The sequence below is a fragment of the Danio rerio genome, chromosome 4, assembly GCF_052040795.2.
Source record: "Danio rerio strain M-AB ecotype USA chromosome 4, GRCz13ab, whole genome shotgun sequence".
Taxonomy (NCBI): domain Eukaryota; kingdom Metazoa; phylum Chordata; class Actinopteri; order Cypriniformes; family Danionidae; genus Danio; species Danio rerio.
The window spans coordinates 63,743,615-63,758,834 of record NC_141024.2 but is presented as its reverse complement, the minus strand read 5'-3'; the positions used below and the strand labels follow the sequence as shown (position 1 = coordinate 63,758,834).

The following is a 15,220-nucleotide window of genomic DNA, read 5'->3' as shown; positions in this document are numbered from 1 at the left end:
ATATATATATATATATATATATATATATATATATATATATATATATATATATATATAGCAACATAAAGCATCAGAGAACATGGGGTAATAATGGTTGAGCAGTAATTTACCATTTATTATCACAGTAACTATCTGTAATGGGTACATAAAGTAAATTACTGTAATTTATGCTTTGCACTACAAAATTTCATACAAATCCTGCTCCTTTTACAGTAAAATACTGTTTCCTTTTATTACAGCAAAACACTGGCTATTTTACAGTTATTTACTGCATAATCTACAATAAGGGTTAACAGTGTAGGCATGTTGCTGTTTCAGTTCTGGTGTGCCATTGTGAAATTTGAGGTAAGAACAGTCAACAAAACTTTTGACGTTGGGACATTTTATTTATAGAAGGCCTAAAACATGGTGCTCGTTGTGGTCAAAAATGATCCCATCTGGAGGGGACCCCAGCCAAGGAGCATCAGGGTGAATTAAAAATCCACATGGCTGGTAATTTACCTCTCGGAGGAAGCAGTACTCCATAACTGTTTCAGACTCCATTTGAAGTCCTCGCTTCATGTCGGCTGTCTGGCGAGTTATTTTGTGCATTCTTTAGGCCAGGTGTTCAGCTGAGGTCTGGCCACGCACATGACAGACATCTTACTAAAGCGTGACGATGTTATCCGGATTTTCCTAACAGAATGCCAATCAAGACATGCACTCTGATATCTGGTGGCTTGCTCAACATAGTGAGCCATTTCTGAAGTTACGGTCAATGACCTCATGTGAAGTTGTTCCTGATTATTATGAACAAACAAGCAGACAGGTGGCTGTAACCATCTAGTGGCAGTGGTGGTGTTGGTGGGGCATCACGATTAGGAACAATGTTGTGGTTTGTTGCAGCTGGCTGTTGGTATGACAGGACACTTCCAATTTGAATTTTTCCGAAGGCAGAATCCACCCGAAAATCCTAACTCGACATCCCAATTGTGGTGACCAAAGGGGCTGTAGAACTGGCAAAGTCTTTTTAAATTTCTGCCACTTGAAGGACTGAAAGATCAGACAGCTCACTGGTGACACCTTTATAAAGTGTACTTAATCAAGATTGAATTACTTAGTTCTGAATTTGTTGTCCTATTCACATTTTATGTAAAACCATATTCATCTTCTTGAGTTTGAGTTTAAAGTATTTTTTAAAGCTGTTGTATTTTAAATCATTGGTTTGACAAACATACATGTAAAATAGAATTGAAAATAGAATTTACAAGTGTCCCACCTTAATCCTTCAGCAAGTTTCCTCTCTTCGGGCCTCGCAGACAAAATCACCATATTATTGACTGGACCTGGCTCGACTCCCTAGGGATACACAAGGGGCTCGTTAATAAAAACAATAATAATAAAAAAATAATATGAGTATTAAACGCCAATACTGATGTTCTAATATTATTATTATTATTCTTATTATAGGACAATTAAGCCATTTCTGACCACTGTCCTGATTAATTACTGCTCGAGAAAAAAAATATATATATATATTTTATTATTTAATAATGAAATTGTTAATTATTAAACTCTTACTTGTTTGTGCATTTCTCTAGCTCTTCTTGAAGCTCTTGATTTTGTGTCTTCATTGATCTATATTTTCTTGAAGAAGAAGAGTTACTACTTCATCTTCGCTGTCAGAAAATCTGTGATCTCTGTCATCTGTGGGTTTTTTTTTGGGGGGGAGGACCCATTTCAAAAAGTGGGGCCTCTCCCTCTCTGTCTTCTAGAATTTTTAGAAGGGTTTTTAAAACCTTAATGTTTTCTACAAATCATTGATAGAAATGTAATTAATGAACTGTACAGAATTCTAAAAAATCACCAGCTTTCTTTTTTTTAAATAAATGCTTAATGTCAAATATACAAAGGTAGAGGGAAACCTCATGGGAAAAAGACATACAAGTTTGGAACCATGCTAAGCAAGATTAGACATTAGAAGACTTTTTTAATACTTGATAATTGTATAATATATTCTAAGCAATGCTTTTAACAAAAGTTTGAATTCTTTAAATTGCTAGCAATTCATGATAATGGATCAATGACTTATATGGTCAAACATATGAAAGATCATAGTTCACGATGGATGGTTTTGCTTTAATATTTATATATCCTGTATTTTAATATATTTAAAGTTTTAACAAATAAATCGAGCTGAATTCAAAATGTATGAGTGTTAATACTTTAAAGGTAATTAATGTCGTAAAACGATTTAAAATATTTTTAAAAAATTATTCGTACAATGAGAATTAAAACTCTGTATACTAACTGAAGAGCGTGCACGCAAAGTGTTCGAATAAACCGATTAGTGACGTGACTTTTACTAAAATGACTCCATAATCTGATTCATTGTCAGATAGATAACAAACTGGAGTGATTTGAGTGATTAATATGAACTGCCAGTGATTCATTTGACAAGCAGAAGTTTCAGTAAGAAGACGAAGACCACAGCAATCTATGAGGTAACATTCAGAGGTTTAGAATAAGATTTTTATAAATACGTTACGTTTTTCTCTTTCAGAGCTCCTTTTTCTTTTTCAGTTCCTTTCTCGTCCTATTCTTCATCCTGGTTGAGGATTTTTGCTGTCCTTATCCGCTTGGACGGGTTAGCTAATTCCTCCTCCATCTCTTCAGGGGTTTCTGGAAGGTAAGTTAAGTAAGTTAACAATATAATGTTAACAGGTATAAATTGGTAGGTTCTGGATATATTATGTTAGCAATGTGCTAGTTATTACTAATATGATCTCGACTTTAAAAATAAAATAAGCATTTGTTTTGATGTTACAAAGCAATTTACTGATTTAACGTTAAAACCGAGCAGTAATTAGAGCACTTTAACAATAAAATAACTTAAGAAAAGTACTTTACCTTCAGAAGACGGTTGGTGACAGTTGACTGACAAGCATTCGAATCGGCAACGTGAAGCAATTCAGTTCTCAATGATTCAAATCTTTTTTCTGAATGATTAATTTTACCATTTATAATGCAAACCACACTGTTATGCCACTAGGTGGCAAAAACAAGCGTCTTTTTAAGTGTGATAAACTATCTGTATGAACCTGTAAAGCTGATTTATTAAAACACAACTATTCCACAAACAATGAATTTATTTTCTTATAGAAAAAAGTCTATAAAGAATGTTTGTTTTAATGTGTCTACTCAAGTGCATTTTGCCAAATAATACACCCACACACATATATTAGTCATTATTAACTTAAAATATTGTAATTATTATACTTGTATAACATAGACCAATACAATATTGGCAGCAGTGTCTGATTTTGCTTTTATATCTTATTTTTTTAAATGTTTATTAAATGTTTATAATAATTTACTAATTAAATTTACTCTAACATTGCAGAAAACACATTATGTTTACCCATCACACTAAGACTAATCCCAACCCACTTCTTTTTAAAGGATAAAAATGAACTATAGAGTTTAAGAGGCACCAGTTCCAGCTGTGTCAATGGACACATAATAAAATAGGTTCCTCAGGTCAAAAAGACAGAGAATCAGGGATAACAGCAACAAACATTTTAAAAGAAAGAGGGAGACATTCTGTTGAACTCATAACATGAGTTACATAAACATCGTTTAACATGTGTCTACCTCAGGTCTTGCAGGTTTTTTTTTTTTTTGCATCCAACCAAAAAGATGAGAGATTGACATTTTTAATAAATGAAAAAAAAAAACCTATAGAAATGAAATGTAAAAGTGTACAGCTTGTTTGTTTGCATAACTTGAATGGTTTAATGTAATGGTTGATTTTTATAATTGCCTATAATCTATTCGTATACTTTAATTTATTTATGCATTTATTTTCTTATTTTTTGCTTGTTTGTTGTATTGCTTATCTGTTAGAACTCATATTGTACTGCTATCAACAACAAGTGACAGAATTTCTTTCTGTCATTCCAATCACAACAAATAACTAATGCAAGTCCTGCAGGAATTATAAAATTCTGCAGGATTTGTCACTTGCTTGGAACCATTGTAAAGCCTGTAAGAAATTCCTGCACATATCGTCAATGTGTCCTACAGGACTTTATAATTCCTGCAGGACAGCCGCTTTCCTGTAGGGAAAAAAATATAATTCAGGATTCCTGTAAAAAGTACTGCATGATTCTAAAACCTGTAGGAATTGTCTGCACATATTGTCAATTTGTCCTGCAGGATTTTATAATTCCTACCAGATACCAGCAGATTCCTGCAGAAAAACAAAGAAAAAAAAATTCTGCAGGATTCCTGTAGGCTATTTTTGTAAGGGCCTGCACTTTTTACAAATAATCTGCAAGCAGAAAAACAGGAAACAAACCTCAAATTGTGTCAACCCTCACTGTAAAAACTAATCTATAGAATTTACCCAATAAATCTGAGGTAACAATTTTCACAGACTTTGGTTGGGTAGATTTAATCCCATATTTTGAGTATTAACTACCTGAAGTAAAAAGTTATTAAATACGTATATTAATTGGGTAAAAAATACCTCACATTTAAATTTAACAGCTACTTATTCGGTTAAAAATATCTTTTTAAATCATAGTTTATTCATATAATTTACTTAATAACAATTACTGTTTCAGAGAAGGTAAAATGTACCTCTATAATAAAGACATTCAAATGGGTTATCAACTCAATGTTTTATTAAATAAATAAATAATCCTAAAACACACTCAAAATATAGTGCAGCACAACAGCTTTACACAACATTTCAAGTAATGAACCTGTTTTATAACTCACTGATCTATTAAATGTTTCAATAATGTTGGATAATAAAACATATACCTGTTTTAGGACATCCAGATCAGAGCAGAAAAGAGAAAGGAGTACAGAAGGGAGCAAACATTTTTTTAAATGATAGGAAGTGAGACAGTGGAGCAGTATGTAGTGCTGTTGCCTCATAGCAAGAAGGTCGCTGGTTCGAACCTCGGCTCAGTTGGCGTTTCTGTGTGGAGTTTGCATGTTCTCCCTGCCTTTGCATGGGGTTTCCTGTGCTCCGGTTTCTTCCACAGTCCAAAGACATGTGGTAAAGGTGAATTGGGTGAGCCAAATTGTCCGTAGTGTATGAGTGTGTGTGTGAATGTGTGTGTGGATGTTTCCCGGAGATGGGTTGCGGCTGCAAGGGCATCTGCTGCGTAAAAACTTGCTGGATAAGTTGGCTGTTCATTCCGCTGTGGCGACCCCGGATTAATAAAGGGAATAAGCTGACAAGAAAATGAATGAATGAATTATCGATGCTGTAAAAGGTCCCTTATGAAACTGTAAATAGTCACATAACTTGTTCGTCAGAAGATTTCTGTGGCTGAACAACACTTCTGTGCATATAACCCATTCATAACAACCCAGTCTACATCAGCTCTGCTCCTTGATTCAGGATTTGTAAAAGTTTTCATTCTGCATTTGTTTTGACTGTGTCTTGTGTAAACGCTCATCAGTGGGTCTGCGTGGACATGTGCGCAGTAGTTCAAATCTACATTTGTTCACAGTTTGGGCTACTTATCAGAATAATGGGAATATTCGGCCTGATATTTTTTTAATAAGATGAAATTTTTTTTTGTTTTATCCCTTAAAAAACAAAAAGAAATGCACGTAAATACATTTAGATTTGCATTTGAGTACTGAAATTAGCATGTAAGCTAACAAATCACTCATGTTCTCATTCACAATGGTGACACTGGGTTTCCCATACAATGATTTATTTGTAGTAATGTTGGAGTTTCACATGAACGTATATTTAAAGGCAAGCAGTTGTCTATTGAAAGTTTAATTTCTTCTTTTAAGTTTAATTGTCTTCATGAAGAAAACTTGTTTCTTTTCTGAGATTAGTCCATCAAAATATATGTGTAGTGTTTTGAAACCAAAGTCTTCATTTGTTATCCACAGCACATCAAGATTTGATCAAGTCAAAATCTCATAATCTGACACAAATCTCATCTGTCGTAACTGACAAATGGCATTGTGTAGTCTGAACAGGGCTTTAGGGAGTCTAAAAGATAACGATGAAGATAAAAGAGGTAAGAATCTCTTGTCATTTATAGGGAGTCAGGAATCATCTGATTGGTGAATCATGTTTTAGCTAATGCTGGACCAGTCGTGAACAATAATAAGCATGTGATCCTCTCGAAAGTAGTTTATAAATAAACTTCATGTCAATGAACAGCCAAACTACATGAAAAAGCTGCCATTTTCAATATACTCGTGTTTGTGTGGAGAAGGTCTCAATGTTGAGGACTTTGCTCTGCATTGTGAAGCTTCATGTGAGCGCTGAGGTTTATTTTTTGTTTAAAGCTCTTTCCACACTCACTGCATCTAAAACGATCCTCTCTTGAGTGAGTCTTCATGTGTTGCTTAATGTAGTCTTTGCGTGTGAGACTCTTTCCACACTGATCACATATGAACACTATGATTCCAGAGTGACCATCCATGTGGTTCATGAGGTTAGCTTTACATGTGAAGCTCTTTTCACACTGATTACATGCAAACAGCTTCTCTCTGGTGTGAGTTTTCATGTGGTTAATGAGTGAGCTTTTACATGTGAAACTTTTACCACACTCTGTGCATGTGTAGGGTTTCTCTCCAGTGTGGATCATCATGTCGGTGTCAAGCTTTTGTTTTTGAGCAAAACTTTTACCACACAGTGTTTTTCCTCCATTGTGAGTTCTAATGTGGCCTTTAAGGGTGCCACTTTGCTTAAAACTCTTTCCACACTGTTGACATGTGTAGGGCTTTTCTCCAGTGTGAATTCTCTTGTGCGCTGCAAAGTTTCCTGCATAATAGAAGCTTTGTCCACACTGTTGGCATGTGTACGGCCTCTCTCCAGTGTGACTTCTCATGTGGCCTTTAAGTGTGGCACTTTGCTTAAAACTCTTTCCACATTGTTGGCATGTGTACGGCCTCTCTCCAGTGTGAATTCTCATGTGGCCTTTAAGGGTGCCAATTTGCTTAAAACTCTTTCCACACTGTTGGCATGTGTACGGCCTCTCTCCAGTGTGAATTCTCATGTGGGTCTTTAAGCTTCTCTTTTTACCAAAGCTCTTTCCACACTGTTCGCAAGTGTAAGGTTTCTCCCTAGTGTGAACTCTCATGTGATCACCAAGGTTACGCTTTTGAATGAAACTCTTTCTACGCTGTTTACTGCTAAAATTACACTCAGTTTTGGATTTCCGAGGTCTTCCGAGTGATGAAGTCTTTTCAGTCAGTGTGGGTTTTTCATCAGCTGTTATTTCTTGGTGTTGCTCTTCCATTTTATTGCATTGAGTCTCTTCTTTCAGCACTATCAGGTCTAAAAAAAAAAAAGAAAAGTGAACTTTAGTATGAAGGCACAAAGCGACAAGCATGAAATGGATCTTTCACCCAAAAATTAAAATGACCTTACCATTTACTCTGCATCTTTTAAATATTTCCTTTCTTCTGGAACACAAAGTAAGCCAGCATTTTTTCACAATATCTTCTTTTGTGTTCAGCAGAATCAAGAAACTCAAAGATTTAAAGCCACACGAGGAAGAGTAAATGGTGAGGCTATTTTCATTTCTGCGTTAACTATCCCTTTAAAGGGTTCCTATTATGAACCTTTTTTTTACAGGATGTAAAGTAAGTCTTTAATGTTTCCAGAATGGGTCTGGGGTTTCAGCTCAAAATCAGATCATATACCTTGCAGAATATTTCATTTTGGGGGTCAGAGGAAAACCCAGCTCTTTTTGTGCCTGTGGCTTTAAATGCAAATGATCAAATGCACTCGGTCTAGATTACTCCTGTTGTGTTCCCTCATTTGTATCTTCCACTCAACATTTTTAACATGCTTGGAAGACCTGGTTGAGACAAATCCTGCATGTTCATAGCAATTACGGATAATTCAGCTTATATTTGTGAGTTTGCATTATTGTATATAACTTATGCAAATGTTTCCCTCTACTGGGTTGCAGCTGGAAGGGCATCCGCTGTTTAAAACATATGCTGGATAAGTTGGTGGTTCATTCCGCAGTGGTGACCCCTAATGAATAAAGAGAAGCTAAAGGAAAATGAATCAATGAACTTGTGCAAATGCCACATTTGCTTTTAACTGTAGTGATGAGAATATGGCAAGATGACATACTTTGCTACTTGTTTTCATTCATTTGTACTTTTGTCTCAGTTTTCTTGCCTTTGTGCATGTCCGGAGGCTTAGCTGAAGACCTATATGGTGACATTTTATATACTCGACAAGATGCAGAAATGCCATCTAAAAAGGTTACCTGCTGTTTGTCTAATCGGGAACAGTGACAATGTAAATATACAAATAAAAGCGTTACCCCGATGTTTACCAATGTGAAACGTCTGTTAATGAACACCCAGGATTATTTTATAACCCCTAGGGGCTGTTTCATAAAAGTGGTTTAAAAAAGCGGGAATTAAAGTGACTTTAGTGAGCCGAACTAAATGTCCACACTTTAATTGGTTCCATAACAGTAAGTTGAAGATCATTTGATGTAACTAATCTGAGTTCAGCTGAAATAATCTAGATAACTACTCGTGCACGTTACTGTCATGAAACCCTGAAGGTCAAGCACAGATGCATCATTATGATTATGTTGTATGCTACCTTGGCAACTACGATGAATGAAAGAGCTCTGAAATGAGACACCACAATGTTCACAGCGAGTGAATAGCATTTGATTCAAATATAAGTTCAAATATATAATAATTTAAACAATCAAAAAGTACGGCTTGAAACAAAGCAAGAAAGAGGGCTGACAGGAAACTGCAGATTTTAAAATATAGGTCATTATTTAGGCCTATTAACGTTAAGTTAAATATTTGTCACAATACATTGAAATATTTGCTTGTGCGCAAGAGAGAGAATACACGCTCACTGCAAATTGTAGCTTGCAAGGAAAAGTCTTAATGCATTGGAGGGATACTGTAACATTCAAAATGTACTTAACGTCAGCACAATAAGTTTCAAATAATGGCCACAAAGAGCCGTGCACACACAAGCAGTGGGATTTTTTATTTGCTCTCAAAACTGCTGCAAATTGCTGCTTTCTATTTAAAAACATTTGTTGCCATTTGAAAACAATTGTTTATTTAAAGTGCTGTCAAAATTAGAGCGTTAACTCATGCATTTAATTTGATATATATATATAAAATGTTTAAAAAAAATGAAAGCAGTTGCTGTTATACTTCCTGTTGTAGTCATGCAAAGAAATATGCATAAGACCAAGGAAGCACTTTTAGAAGGAACGTTTCAGTATAAAATAATTAATGAAAAAAATTAATGCTGCATTACCAGGCTTTCCAGCATTTCATCTAATTTAGTATGTTTCATTTTTAATCTTCAGACTTTTGCTGTAATAGAAATTGATACCACATACCGAACGGAAAGAAAAACCTCCGCATTTCGTGACTCGGTGTTCCTTTAAGGTAATAAAAAAAAAAAAAGAACAACTGTTTACATGGTAGTGAAGGATTCGGATTTCTGCTTTCCAATCCGTCTCATCATGGACCAACGTTTATCCTTTTCATCATCCTGTTTCTCAGTATTTAACTGTGAATTGATTTTAACTAATGAATAAGTTAAAACTGCTTACTGTAAGAATGTTCTATGTCCTTGTTTCTCTTTTTGCCTGTCTATTTTAACTTTGTTTTCAGGAAACACACAAACCAGGTCATAGGTCATGGAGATCTCTCTCTCTCTCCCCATACAGAGGAGAAGAAGACACCTGTTCTAGTTGTCCTGATATTGCCTATAATATTATAGCTGTTTGATTGATCTGTTTTTGAGTATAATTAATTTTAATGTAATTCCTTTTTGTGTGGAGATAGACTGTGTGTAGTAAAGATATTGCAGCAGACTGTTGATGGAAACAGTCTTGAACCAGCCTGATAACACAGCTGAACGTACAAGAAACATCCTTGAGTCTTTAACACAAATGGTCGTTTGTGTCTATTGTTTTCCTGGTTTAGCTAATAACTTAGGGCGACCTCACCTCTAGGCATCAGGTTGCCATCCATATCTGGAGACAGATACAATGCTTTTTTTTGACGCACACACTAAGGCCATCCATATCTGGAAGCAGATACTATGTTTCTTTGACGCATGTATTTAGAATTGTCTATTTCTGTTGTAACCAATGAGAACTGTTTACCTGGATCCCACCCTTTCTGGACTTGTGTAAAGAGTATAATTGTTTGATTGTTGAAACTGTAAGCAGAGCGGCCTAGGAACTCATTGAGTTATATAAACTCATTGAGTACATATAAATGTACTCAGTGAAAGTGCCAGATAATGTTGCGAGCTGTCCAAGACATCTGCATTCGTCTGCCTTTAAGATGATTCCATGTCCGCTCAAATGATTTATTAAGTTTGATGTGTTTCCTCCTTAAACGCAAATTTTGTACAGCGCCTGCTTCACGTTGCTTTGTCAGAATCCTTGTGAAATATAGCCATACTTAAGAACACATGGTTTAAGCCAATTTGATGAATGCGATTGCATAAAAAAAATGCTAAAACGCATTAGTGTAAATGGGGCCATAGTAGTGACCTGATCTCATATGCTATTGTTTTAGAACCTCCAATTTAGTTGCCTATTGGAGAAATGACCTGGAATAATAAATGGCTACTTGCTCTAAAAACAAATGTGTTCATGACTATACATACAAAGAAAAATAATAAAATGAGAAAATATGACTTTGCAACATCAAGCAGCATTAGGCATGGGGCAGTATAAGATTCTGACGGTATGATAAGCTTGGATATAAATATCACAGTTTCACTGTATTGTGATTACTGCTCTAAAATATATTCTTTTTAATCTTTGGGTAAAAAAACAAGAACTTTTTCCCTTTGAACACAATATATTTTCTTTTAAGAAACTTTGAGGCTCAGTTTCACAAACAGGGCTTAGATTAAGCTGGGATTAGTCCTTAGTTAAATTAGGCTATTTAAGCCAAATTTATAAAAATGGCCTTAGTAAAATATATTACTGGTGTGCACCTGGAGGAAAAAAAATACACTGATGTATTTTATCTCACGGAAAGTTATTTTGAGTTGAGACCGCTCAAACATGCAATTTAATCTTGACTAGCCTTAAACCTTGTTTGTGAAACCGCGGAGAAAGTATTATGGAGCAGTAAACATGTCAGGCTGAATCATTCAAATGAATCCTTCGTTTCAAAAACACAGATTTCTTTACAATTTAAAAAATGGCATCTTTGGATATCTTTTTTTGCTGGAGATACTGTTGTCCTGAAAAACTTATAACAAAATGTTAAAAAAAAAAACCTTACATATACTGTCGTACTGTGGTATACCTTGAAAACGGTTACCTTTCCATACCTAAGCAGAATAACCCTGTTTTAAGGATCTAAAAATAAATTCTTTAAAAAAAAGTCTCAAGCAAAAAGATTCCAATGGCGACACCTGCTGGTACATGAAGAATTTGGTCAATACTGACGAACTTCACACTCTAATGTTTGCATATCATCAGCATGCTGTAATCCATTTCTTAAGCAGAAAAAGTCATTTTTAGACTAGTTTGTTGGCCAGTTGTAGTCAGTGCAATGCCAAACGTTATTGTTCCTCTATATTTAGTTTGTTTTGTCTCACGTCATCCCACAGCAACATCTTATAGCTTAGAATACTGTACAATGTTTTATAACAATTATTGTAGTGTCCAGGGGCGTTGCGAGGGGGGGGGGGGCTTTGGGGGCTTAAGCCCCTGATGTATTGTCAAAAGCCCCAGATCTTTTGGAATATGTTGCACTTAAATAAAAATAGTTTGTATAACATTTATTTTGTTATTAAAGTTCTGACAATTAACACGTGTATATCACGCGTATTCTACCTAAAGCAGCGTTTGTGTCGGGTATTTAAAAAGTAATCCATTCAGCAGTACCTGTTTCTACCGGCAGGTGGGAGTGGCTCTGTTGTCACATGGTTTAAAAATATTCCGCCACTGCACATCATTCATTATTTTGAGCAGCTGAAGCTGATGAGGTAATAATACAACTGTTTCGCAAAACTGAATAGTTCTAGCTAAGTTACAGATAAAGCTTAATATTTGTTTTTACAGCAGAAAATGTGTGTAGTTTTGGTGAAATAACATAACTGTAGGTAATCAATAAAATGTGCTGCACATTAATGTAAATACATGCGAATTAGTCAGAAAAATTTAAATTGTACTTGCTTTCTATATATATATATATATATATATATATATATATATATATATATATATATATATATATATATATATATATATAGACATCTTTATCTAGATATGATATAGCCAGTCACATCTGTTTCTGTAATAGTTAAATCACAGTGAGTTCATGTATCTAGCATATTATTTTATGGCTGTATTCTACAGTAACATGCTATGTCAGTTAGCAGCGGATTATAAATCGACTTTCTTATGAAAATACCTAATGCCCCCGGGCCACCCTGTTTATTTTTTTAACACATTTCTAAACATAATAGTTTTATTAGCTCATCTCTAATAACTGATTTATTTTCTCTTTGCCATGATGACAGTAAGTACTTGACTAGACATTTTTAAAGAAACTTCTATACAGCTTAAAGTGACATTTAAAGGCAGGTTAGGGTAGTTTGGCAAGTCATTGTATAACGATTTTTATGCTGACTATCGGAAAAAAATATAGCTTAAAGGGGCTAATTATTTTGACCCTTAAATGGTTTTTAAAAAATGTAAAACTGCTTTTTTTCTAGCCTAAATAAAACAAATAAGACTTTCTCTAGAAGAAAAAGTATTATCAGACATACTGTGAAAATGTCCTTGCTCTGTTAAACATCATTTTGAAAATATTTAAAATAGGAAAAAAAATTAAATGGCGGGCAAATTATTCTGACTTTATCTACATTTATTGTCACAGTCGTGTAAATGATCAGTTTAAGCCTTTTTTATGTTTATTCAGATCTTATTTTCATTCAACTCCAGCAATAGCTGGATTCCTTTATCCATAATATTAGGGTTTTCCTGGAATATTTTACAACTTTTGTGAGGCATATATGGAATTTCTGCTCAAGTGTGAATGAAACAGGCATTACATGCATTCAAAGTGCTACAATGCCCACATCAACCTATTTTGAGGAAAACTAAAAATCTCCCTCCTAAAGAAATTTGAAGTTAACACATTTCTAGCATTTAAATCTTTATTTTTTGTACTATTTTTGATACAATTGTTTTTTTAAAAAGCCCATTAAATATCAATATTTTGCAAGGTTATACACCTCAGTTAATCACTCTGTCCAAATAAACATGTGTGTAGCTTTGTATCACATTGGATAACAACTTGGTCAATAAAATAAATCATATTTTCAGATTTGAAAACATGCAGAAATTTTTATTTTCAAAACACAAACAGAAACTACAAATCAGGAGAGGAGATAGGAGGCTCAAGGGGCATGATATGGCTCATAACAGAATAGTAAATAAGAAGTGGGTAATTTATCTTTTTTTTTTCCTTTTTGGTGTTACAAGTCACAAAGCTTCACAATTTATTGTTATAGACTGTCAACTCAAAAACCATATATTTATCATTAAACCATCTCTAATCCTAATATTAAAATTATAGTAGATCAACTTATGAAACTGTGTTTTTTTTTTTTTTGGGGGGGGGGGGGGGGGGGGGGGGGGTCTTTGGGGCTAAGCCCCTTATCCCTTTCGACCCTAGCAACGCCCCTGGTAGTGTCCATTTCATTCAGCATATTTAATATTGGGGGCATCCACATCATTTGACAAACTGTAAACCAGGGTTTCTGCAGGGTTCTTTTTATGACATTTTTAAGACCATTATGAATGAAATTTTAGACCCATAAAGGGATAAAGCTAAAGAATTTTTCCAATGGTCTAGATGGAAAAGATTTTTATTTGCCTCATTAAAAAAATAAAAAAATAAATGAAAAAAATTATAAACTATATATATATATATATATATATATATATATATATATATATATATATATAAACAATAATAAATAAATAAATAATTTTTTATATGTATTTTAGATATTTCTAGCTAAAGATTTTAAATTTTGTGTTTGATTTTGGATCTTAAGACATTTTATGACGCAGCGGAAACCCTGTTTAAACACAATAGCCCTGGTAATTAGTTATTGTAATAATGATGTACTTCTAACTCAGATATTATCTGTGAGAACTAGTAACAACTACTAGAAACAAGTTTAAACTCATAAAGAAGTTGATGAAAAAAGGGAATTGTGATCGACTTGACGTATGCAAATGGAAAGTACTAAGCCAACACCATCACTGTAATAGCTGATATCTACTAGGAGAATACTGTAGGTCAAATATCATCAGCTCAGTTTAACTTTTTTAATTTATTTTATAAAGCGCCTGTGTTCAAGGACGCTTCACAAACAGCAGGAGAACAAGAAAAGCAATAACCTTAAGAAGGTACAGAAAATGGGAGACTAATAATACATAAAATAATGACAAAAGACATGAGAACAAGTAACAAGAAAGAAACTCATTTCTGTCTTTCAATGAGTGCTTATGTGCATTTAGGAGAACTAGGCAGCACACTCAGGGTTGCAAAATGGATTAATTTAGTATTCTTATTAAAATATATCTGAATGAGGATAAAATGACTGAGTTGGTCTTTGAGAATGAAAATCAACCTGTTTGTTCCTGCAGATCTTCCTGTTTGACTGTAAATGTTTCTTCAATCTTCACATCTTCACTCTCCTCTTTAATAAACGCCATCTTTATAACAGTGTGGAGATCAGTCGCTTGAGCAGGAGTTTTTCTCTGTATTTGGACACTTTATCCTGTTTAAAATGAACAAAACAATAAAAATGTCCTGTTTAAAATAAATAAAACAATGAACAGAAACAAAATAACTTCCCTTCAACTCTTGCTTCAACAGTTTCTTTATATGAGAGTAATTAACAAAAATAAATCAGGTAAAACGTTTCATTAAAACACTTATTACACACTTTTCTGTTACTTTATTCAAACAAAAGCCCTCGATTACTGAGAATAAAATAGTACTACGTTGTATAAAGGGTTAAAATAATATTTCCAACAGCATTAACATAATTTAGCATCGTAAAAATACCCTAAAACTTTAGAACTTTAACTTTAAATCGGGTTATATCTGTAAAACTTTTAAAGCAAACCTTTCTCCAGTTGAATCACCGCGCTGTAGCGGCGCCGCCTGATGACGTCACGTCACG

General features: G+C 34.2%; 4 protein-coding genes and 1 pseudogene across 4 annotated transcripts in view; 3 read left to right on the top strand and 2 right to left on the bottom strand.

Annotated features, from left to right (window-relative positions):
* The window catches only part of LOC137487276 (uncharacterized protein K02A2.6-like), a 252,759-nt gene that overhangs the window by 11,707 nt on the left and 225,832 nt on the right, over positions 1-15,220 (top strand). The window lies entirely within an intron of this gene.
* LOC110439496 (uncharacterized) overlaps positions 1-15,220 on the top strand; it is a 484,284-nt gene that overhangs the window by 407,943 nt on the left and 61,121 nt on the right. The gene's annotated exons all lie outside the window — the stretch shown is intronic.
* LOC147845166 (uncharacterized) lies at positions 306-1,311 on the bottom strand (annotated as a pseudogene).
* LOC148682312 (uncharacterized) overlaps positions 1,901-15,220 on the top strand; it is a 342,019-nt gene continuing 328,699 nt past the window's right edge. Inside the window, exons 1-2 of the mRNA XM_088650645.1 lie at positions 1,901-2,483; positions 2,563-2,668. The gene's annotated coding sequence lies outside the window, so the exon portion shown is untranslated. The remainder of the gene's footprint in view (positions 2,484-2,562; positions 2,669-15,220) is intronic.
* LOC137489764 (uncharacterized) lies at positions 5,704-15,217 on the bottom strand. The gene is made up of 3 exons (XM_087250185.1): positions 15,164-15,217; positions 14,663-14,812; positions 5,704-7,306 (listed from the first exon to the last, which is right to left on the bottom strand). The coding sequence occupies exons 2-3, from the start codon at positions 14,745-14,747 to the stop codon at positions 6,243-6,245; spliced, it is 1,149 nt and encodes a 382-aa protein (XP_087106311.1). The 5' UTR covers positions 14,748-14,812; positions 15,164-15,217; the 3' UTR covers positions 5,704-6,242.

Excerpts from the sequence above, each read along its gene's own strand:
- LOC137489764 (XM_087250185.1), bottom strand. The coding sequence starts at position 14,747 with ATGGCGTTTATTAAAGAGGAGAGTGAAGATGTGAAGATTGAAGAAACA. Across the intron at positions 7,307-14,662 it reads AGATCTGCAGGAACAAACAG|ACCTGATAGTGCTGAAAGAA; the intron begins GTTGATTTTCAT and ends TTTTTTTTTTAG.